The 9485-nt window shown below is 42.7% G+C and overlaps 1 protein-coding gene across 1 annotated transcript; it reads left to right on the top strand.

The window, feature by feature from the left end:
• The first annotated feature begins 3430 nt into the window (after window positions 1-3430).
• On the top strand, window positions 3431-7852 carry LOC149193337 (uncharacterized). The gene is made up of 3 exons (XM_089407288.1): window positions 3431-4503; window positions 4714-5183; window positions 5700-7852. Exons 1-3 carry the CDS (start codon window positions 3431-3433, stop codon window positions 7850-7852), a joined length of 3696 nt encoding a protein of 1231 aa, XP_089263414.1.
• Window positions 7853-9485: the final 1633 nt, after the last annotated feature.

The raw sequence follows: 9485 nt of genomic DNA, 5'->3' as shown, positions 1-9485 counted from the left end.
GGGATGCGCGTTGTCTTCATGGAAAAGTCATCGGTGAGGGAAAACTTCACAGGCGTTGAAATTTTCAATGGCTCCTCGACACGTTCAATCGCTGTGCGATAATGGATGCGGAAAAATGATGGAGTGAGGAACAAAAAACTACTCAACCTGCAATACCGAGGTGATTGGCGTTGCTTTGCCTTTAAATACAAAAAGAGAATCAGGTTTAACTCTAACTTTTTCTACATTGGCTATAAGAAATTTAGATTTAGCAATGTGGGATGGGATGTATTATGTAAAAATTAGTAATGTGGATGTATTATGCTTTTTACATAATTGATTTTAAGATGAAAAAAATATGAAATTATATAAATTATTTTTAATACAAATAATAATAAATATTTTTTTTCCTTAATTTACAAATACTATATAAATTTTTTTGGAACGAAGTTTATAAAGTTATAATTTAATTTTTTTGAGTATTGGTTTTTTTAGTGTTATTTTTATTTCAAAATCAGTAAAAATTTGCTTAAGTTATAAGTTTACATATTGAAAATGCTTCATCAATTGATCTTTCAAAGTCATTAATCCAATCCATTTATACATATTAAATTCTAGTGAATAATCTTGGAATTAGATAGAGAGTTTCATTTCACTCATATCTATTTCATTCTAAAATATTACTCTAATAAATAAGTAAAATAAATATAATGAAAATAAAAATATAAAATTAACTTCTCATTTTCATTGCACATAGTGTTTTTTACACATCAACCAAGCGCTCTACAAATGCCACATCATCTAGTGCGTCCAAATTGTTAGATTTTACCACAAACTTCATCTAGATTTTACCACAAATTTCATCTATAATGGATTCTGTTTTGTTCTTGATATTTTTAAGCCCACTTGCCATCCTTTAATTCAATTTAATATTTTTGTGGAAACCATGGATCCACATTAGGGACGAAGCCAAGTATTCTCTTCACTACATCTCAATTTACATTTCCACAATTGAGTTTGTAAATTCTCCCTTTTTCCACTTTTTGAAAGAAATTGCAACTAATTTATCCCTTTGTATAACCATGCAAACCCTTCGACAATGTCTTCACTTGCCACACTACTTCTACTACTCCACAACATTATAACTACATTGATAATTAGAAAATGATAAAGGTGTGTTTTTTTCTTGTGTCATTCATTTGTTCTAATCAATGTTATGTAACACGATTATTAGGGTGACACATCCACATAAACATAGCTGAAAACATAGGTAGATATGCTTTGTGGTAGTAATATGTGGTCGAATGACTTAAGGCACTAGTGGTAGTTGCTCATATTGGCACATGAACTAGCTAAATTTGAGTGCCACTATTATTTGTGTTGTGTTGATCTAGAATAATAATGTTATTGTTTAATTCCACGCATTATTTGATGTGCAACACTAAATGCAAGACAATTATTCCTTATCAAGGAAGTGCTTGTGTGAATGACTTAGCACTCTGTCTCTCTAGTACCATCATACATTTTTTTATATGGCTACACTCTATAGTACACTAAAAATCAAAAGTATCATTGTGTAGTAAATTTTTTATGTCCTATATGGCTGTTAATATATGTTTATCTTAATTAAATAAATCAGATCTAAACTTAGCTGATCACATAAATATTTCTAAACATGCAACAATCACACATATATAAAAATTAAGAAAAAAAGCATAATTATGATATGCCAATAATTACACTCTCAAAACAAATTTTCTTTTAAATAATCTGAGCCCACAAAGAAACCTCCACACATTGTCAAACTAATTATTGTATGTTATACCAAAAAAATTGAACCACACTTATTGTATGATATAAAAAAAAAAAATTAGAACCACACTTATTGAGATGAATCTACTCACCAGGAAGCGCATAATTTATCTTATTTCCACAAATGCTTGACCTTTGCTCCTCTCCTATGCTCAAAATTTGCTAAATGATTCTCTATTAATATTTGGAGTCTTTTTGGTGTACAAAAATGTGTCTATTAACATCTATCATATTGTTATATTTTTTCTTTGAGATAGATAACTGGTCTTCTTAATAATAACACTAATTTTGTTTGAGTATTGCCCTAATCCCCTCATATAGATACGTTCTTTATGTATATAACCCATCAATTAGTTAGCTAATAGTCACTTGTTGTAAATGTTTAAAAATGGAAGAAAACAAGATATATTCTCAAACTGTGCAACTCACAGGTGTGGAGCTTCACCTGGAGACTGCCTCTGGTAGAACGCTCTACACATTCATCATTAATCATCAAGAATAAATAGTTTACATGTAAGTAGGAGAGTTAGAACAACCACCAGGAATGTAGGAACTAATTCCTAAACTAAGTCTCACACACAACTAAGGAACAAACTCTCTCCAATAATACATTCTGCATAATTACACTCCCCCTTAATAGAGAAAGGGTTCACTAGTACTCCTAACATCTCCCTAACTAACTCAAATTTAATTTTTTCGAGGGGCTTAGTAAAAATGTCTGCAACATTATCACAAGTATTACAATATTCAATATAAATCTCTTTTGACTGAACCTTCTCCCTAACAAAGTGAAACTGTGTATAGATATGCTTTGTGTTTTTATGAAACACTGGATTGCTTGCAAGTTTGATTGAGCCTTGGTTGTCACATTTGATAACCGTAGGATGCTTTAGGACATCTCTTCAGGGACTGCCCTCTCAATGTCAATGACTATACCCATGCACCTTCTGAAAATCAATCTCAGGATGGTTTCACCAAAGTTACACACAGAAAACGCATGCATAAGAAGCCTCAAAATGGTCCTAAACCTAAGCCCAACAAGCCCTTCAATGCCGCATCCAAGAACAGCTTTGACATACTCGCCCAGACCTCTGAGGACCAACCCCTTACCTCGGATCCCTTCCCCTCGCGCCCATCTTCATCATCCCACCCACCTCCCACCGATCCACCCTCCAAATCCTCTGCCCCTACCGCTCCCTCAACCGTCCTCAGCACTGACCCCGAGCAGCCTAACAAGAACATGGAAGTCGATGGAAAGGAGGATGCCTACCAAGACTCAGAATACCACAAGGATGAAGAGGAACCAGTGTAGCAAATGGATGAAGGAACAGAAGGCGTAGATCTCAACGGTCTAGATATTCAGGAGCTAGAAACAGCATGCAGAAAAAGAGCTTACGAATCCATCTCAGAGCTACAACTCGACAAGCTCGAAATGGTTATCTCCAAGGCCTTTCAGCAACACCAACTTGGGATACAACCAGGCAGTCACTGGGACAGCCACCTGCGGCCAAAAGACTTCAAGAAGAGAGGACGGAAGACATATCTTCAGCGAACCATCGAAGTAGGAAAAATCCTGGTTGATTCAGGTAGATATGCAAAGCTAACGAAATACTACAATCCCTCCACCAGTAGTTGATAAATGAAGCTCGTATCCTGGAATCTAAGAGGGCTTAATAGCCCCGGAAAACTACGAATGTTGAAGAACATGATAAAATTGGAAAAGCCTCAGATGTGCTTTCTCCAGGAAACAAAATGCAACAGTGCTACCCTAGAAGAAATACTCTCCAAGGCTTGGCCAGGATGCAGATCTGTATCTGTAGACGCTATGGGGGCCTCAGGGGGGTTAGCTATAGTTTGGAACTCCCAAGCGGTTGCTCTCAAGGACTTTCATGCCTCTCATCATTTCATTCAAGCAGCCTTCCACATCCTGGGAACCAACATTCATGGCAACCTAACCAACGTCTACTTTCCGCAAGACACAGGCAGCAAAATCAGGCTCCTCGACACAATTGAAGCCCTCAGCAACAACAGAAGCCACCCACTATGGATAATGGCAGGGGATTTCAATATGATTACTAATAGTGAGGAAAAGCTTGGCGGAAGACACAGATTGGAGCCGGACGCAGCACGCTTCAAAGACTTCATCCAAGCAACTTCCCTCATCGACATGCCATTCTGCAATGGAACCTTCACTTGGAGCAATCGCAGAGCTGGTAACTCCCGTATTGCCTCCAAACTGGACCGATTTCTTATTTCTGATAACTTAGTGCACCTCGGCGGCGACCTCTCTGCGGAAATTCTTGCCCACTCGGGATCGGATCATTGGCCTATAGCTCTGCAATGGAGAAGACCCGGAGATCAGACAAAGAGACCATTCCGATTCGAAAGTTTCTGGCTATCTCATCCTGCATTCAAGGACTTCGTCAAAACGACCTGGGCCTCATTTGTCCCACCGGACGGCGCTCGGATGTATCAATTTCAACAGAAGTTGAGATTCCTCAAAAATCAACTCAAAAGGTGGAACCGGGAAACCTTTGGAAATATCTTCAAGGCGCAACAAGAGCTGCAACAAGAAATGAAGAATCTCCAACAAAAAGTAATTACAGAGGGACACTCGGAGACCACCCTGGAACAAGAACGACTCATCAACAGTCAAATGGAAACCAGAAGGAAACAGGAGGAAATTTACTGGAGACAAAAATCAAGGGTCAGGTGGCTGAAAGAAGGGGAGCGCAACACAAAGTTTTTTCATAGAACTACGGTGCAGAGAAGAATACACAATTCCATCCCCTTCATCCAAAAACCGACAGGGGAAAGAGTAGAATCGCATGCAGAAATTGAAGAAGCACTCCTGAATCATTTCCAACTTGTCCATAAGGAACCAGCAAATGATAGGCAACTGGCAATTGAAAAAATAATCAGCAATGTGCCTAAACTCATAACGGAGGATCACAATCAACTTCTCATGAGTCCCATTCTTCCCCAGGAGGTTGACGAAGCAATGAAGCAGCTCAAAGAAGGTAAAGCCCCAGGCCCGGACGGATTTACCTCCACTTTCTTCCATGCTTTCTGGGACTTGATCAAACAAGAGGTGGGGCAAATTGTTGAGGAATCCAGAACCACAAGATGGCTCCTCCCCTCCCTCAACTCCACTTTTATCGCCCTCATCCCCAAAGAGGAGAACTCCATCACCCCTGACAAGTTCAGGCCCATTGCCCTGTGCAATGTCATTTACAAAGTCATAACCAAAGTCATCGCCAACAGATTGAAGCCCCTCCTTCCTATGCTAATCTCGCCGGAACAGTCAGGGTACGTGGAAGGACGACAAATAATGGATGGCATCCTCCTCACGCATGAGATCATCCATTCCCTCAAGCACTCAAAGCAGGCAGGTATGATTCTCAAATTGGATCTCTCAAAAGCCTTTGATAAGCTTAGTTGGTCTTACATTCAGCAGATGTTAAAAGCCTTTGGATTTGACATTATGTGGATCCGTTGGATCATGAACCTCATAACCTCCTCGCACTTTTCCATCCTGATAAATGGTATCCCTTCCCGCCCCTTCAAGCCTTCGCGTGGTATAAGGCAAGGTGATCCCTTATCCCCCTTCCTCTTTGTGCTGATGGCGGAGGGTCTTGGTAGACACATAAAGCATGCTCTCCACTCGCGTCAGCTCAAGGGCATCTCGATCCACCAAACCCCTGCTTCTTCTCATCAACAATTTGTTGATGACACTATGCTCTATGGTTATCCCTCTGCCCAGGAAGCAGCTCAATTCAAATCCCTCCTCAACGATTTCGCTGAGGCCTCTGGAACCCAAGTCAATGCTTCCAAATCGTAGATTTTTTTCTTTCACACCCCGCCTCAGGTCAAATATGCCATTACTCGCATTTTGGGCATCCCTGCAGCAACGCTGCCCTCCAAGTATCTTGGCGCTCCCCTCACTGCCTCTGCCTTAAAACAGCCAGCTTGGAACATCCTTCTTGAAAAGCTTGAATCCCGCCTCAACCTCTGGACCTACAGATCTCTCAACCTAGCCAGCAGGGTAGTGCTTATTAAATCCGTCCTTCAATCCATGCCACTCTATCTTTTTTCAGTTCTTGCAGCTCCTAAGTGGGTCATAAAAAGAATCAGAAACCTTCAGCGCGATTTTCTCTGGGGCATCTCAGCCACAAACCGCAAATGGGCTCTGGTTAAATGGTCCACTGTTTGCTTGCCCAAAGGCAATGGTGGCATCGGCCTTCGGGATCCAGAACTTAGTAATGCTATCATGAATGCCAAGATCTGGTGGCAATGGATGACGAACCCGGAAAAGCCTTGGGTCAAAATCTGGACGGCCAAGTATGCCAACCACAGGCCTCCAGAAGAACTCATTAGGTTCACGCCCACTGAGAAAGGGTCCTCAATTTGGAATGCTGCCAAGCAGCACTATCAATTAATCCAACAACACAGCTTTTGGGAGATTAGGAATGGGAAATTAGCAAGATTTTGGTCTGATGCCTGGAATCAAATGCCCAGGCTAACCAGCACCCTCCCGCCAACTCTTATACCAATAAGACAGGAGCAGCTACGGGAAAAAATTCATCTCTTCTGGACACAGGAAGGGGAGCAGGGATACAGGAATTGGAAACAAGGTAATCAAATTCTCACTTACGCCAACAGCAAAGAAGTGGAGGACCTTGAGGAAGAATTAAGGAAACGAAGAATTCGATATCATGAGGGCCTTGACATTCTCAGATGGGGGTATAAACCCAAAGGAACCTACACCGCAGCCGAAGCCTACAAGCTGGTTAGTAACCCTCCTCCTACTACAGATTCTCTATGGAGCAATCTATGGGATATAGGAGCTTGGCCCAAAATCTCCCACTTCCTCTGGCTAGTAGGGCACAGAAAAATCCTCACCTGGGACAAACTCAGAAGAAGAGGCTTTCAAGGCCCTTCCCTGTGCCATAACTGCTTTCAACATGAAGAAACCCTCCAGCACCTTCTAGCTTCCTGCCCTCTAGCCAACCAGATATGGGAAAAAATAAGTTTCAGATGTCAAAAACGATGCAAAGCAGACGACGACATCATCAGCACTCTAAGGCTGTGGCCAAAAAGTCCCTACAACTGTGAGCTCCTCAACCACTTATGGAGAATTATCCCAGGCATAGCCCTTTGGAACATCTGGAAGGAAAGGAATAAGCGCATCTTCAAAAGCGCAAGTTCCCGCTTTGAGGAAATCTGGCACAGAATTCAGGAAAATCTTCAGGAAACCATAATGCTCAGAACTTGGTCGAAGGAAGATTACCCCTCTGCCGACAATGAACGAAACATCTTCAACAATTGGCAGTTACAATTGCCACAAGCAGACAACAAGCAGCGATCTTCCAGCAGCACCAGAGCAGCAGATAGCTGCTGGAAACCTCCCCCCAACAACTCCTTCAAACTCAACTTTGATGGAGCGTCTAAAGGAAATCCGGGGGAGGCGGGATTTGGAGGAATTCTAAGGAACCATACAGGCACTACCTTGCAAGTCTACTTTGGAAATATGGGGTGGGACACTAACAATTCGGCCGAGCTAGAGGGCCTATGGCAAGGTCTCCTACTAGCGGATCAGCTCAATCTCCAGCCCCTGATCGTGGAAGGGGACTCCCAATTGCTCATCAACATTGCTACACACCTACAGAATGGATCCCAAGCCAGGAAGATCGCCCCAAGTTGGAGACTAGAAGCTAGGCTAAAGATCATGGAGCAATTTCTCAGAAATAACAAAGCCATTTCTTTCAATCACACGCGGAGAGAAGGCAACAAGATTGCGGATCTATTAGCCAATGTTGGGGTTGAAAACAACCAGGTCATCTGCTCAGGATCCTTGGCCATCATTCAAAACCAACAACAAGCACAGGAACTCAACTGCCTCATCCAAAAAGATGCAGGCCACCCGGATGCGGGTGAAGGTACAGATAGTATGGCAAGGCCACATGGCCAGCGAGAGCTGCCACGAGCCAGCCCGTGGAGGGACGAGGCACATCACGCCGGTGGAATAAATGAGGGAGCTCCTGCTCCAGTTCGTAATTGAATTAATGTTGGCAGCCGGTGAGAGAAGAGCGCATTCATGGCGCTCAGGTTCCAAGAGAGAGCCATGGATATTAAGGCTGGAGCAAGGCTGTTGCTGCGACATTCTTGGCAAGACCAGTTCGAGGTGCAGGAGTGCTGGAACATTCTCTGCCCTCTGGAGACTCTGGAGATTGGGAATTGGATCAGTGAAGCGGAAATTCTGGTCAGTTCCTCCGTCCATATGGCCAGAACAAGAGAAAGACAACCATGTCGAAGAGGGCCTGGTCGTGGGGCACCTTCTCGCCCTCCCGCAGCGGCAGAAGCGCATCACCATTGTTGTTGTTGCTACTGTTTTCGCAGAGTCGGAATTCCCCACCTGCAAGTATCTCAGTTCATGGACACCTCCGTCCCGAATGAGGGACCGCCAGGGCCGCCTGCGCTTCCAGCATTTGGCACAGCCGTTTTTAAGTTGGGAAATCTTAATGCCCATATTTCAATCCTCTTTGCCAGAGACGCAGAGAAGGACCATGATGGAGCAAGCAGCAGAGAATTACCCTCTGCGAATCAGTTGGACAAGGTCGAGGAACAAGCAATCGATGCAAAAGGAAAGGCGCCCATCCATATTCAGACGCAGGAGGCGTCGACGTCCAGAGCGGGAGCGGAAGAGGTCCAGGCAGACCCCCAGGAGGGCTTTGGGTACCCGGTCGTGGAGATGGAGCCGGAAGAATTGGAACCAGAAGAATAGCGCCACCATCCATCCTCCTTTCAGGTCCTGTTTTGTGGTCTTCTGTCTCGGTCGCTTGGTCCTGTTTTGTGGTCCTCTGTCTTGGTCGCTTATTATGAATGGGTCTGGTAATCTTTATGTAGGTCCTGCTCTGTTTTCAATTATGTCACTTAGTTTATTATGGAAGTCTGCTAATATCCAAGGTCGCCCCTGCGTGGGTAGTGTTTTTGAGTCTCAGCCCCTGCGTGGGCAATGTCAAAGCTAAACAATGACTTTTGATGAGGTTTTGGGGCATCCAAAGCACAATGCAAGCAAATGTCAGCTGCTATACCACAATGCCATCGCTGGCCTTGGAAAACTTGTTTCACTGCATGTAATTTCTCTCTGTATATAATATAATTTCCTAGAGTAGTCTTACTGAGAAAAAAAAAAAAAGGTTTGCAACATTATCACAAGTATTACAATATTCAATATAAATCTCTTTTGACTGAACCTTCTCCCTAACAAAGTGAAACTGTGTATCGATATGCTTTATGTTTTTATGAGACACTGGATTGCTTGCAAGTTTGATTGAGCATTGGTTGTCACATTTGATAACCGTAGGATCTTTTTGTTCTTATCCAGCATCATGGAGAAGTCTCCTCAACCAAACTGCCTCACATGTTGCTGCACACATTGCTTGATACTCTACTTCTGCTGAATACAAGGATATAATGTTCTGCTTCTTGTTGCTCCATGCAATGACCCTGGACCCAATGCTGAATGCATAATCTATTATCAATCACCTGTCATCCAGATTTCTGGCCCAATCTGAATCTGAGAAACCTATCAATCTAACATCAAACGAATCAGTTTATTTAATACCAAAGTCTAAGGTTCCTTGAAGATACCTTAAGATTCCTTTCGCTGCCACCCAATGACTCTCAAGATG

Source organism: Pinus tabuliformis, chromosome 2_2 (assembly GCF_031772625.1).
Source record: "Pinus tabuliformis cultivar Carrire ecotype Pingquan chromosome 2_2, CPIR1, whole genome shotgun sequence".
NCBI lineage: Eukaryota > Viridiplantae > Streptophyta > Pinopsida > Pinales > Pinaceae > Pinus > Pinus tabuliformis.
The sequence above is the reverse complement of the archived record's forward strand: the minus strand, read 5'-3'. Positions and strand labels throughout refer to the sequence as shown.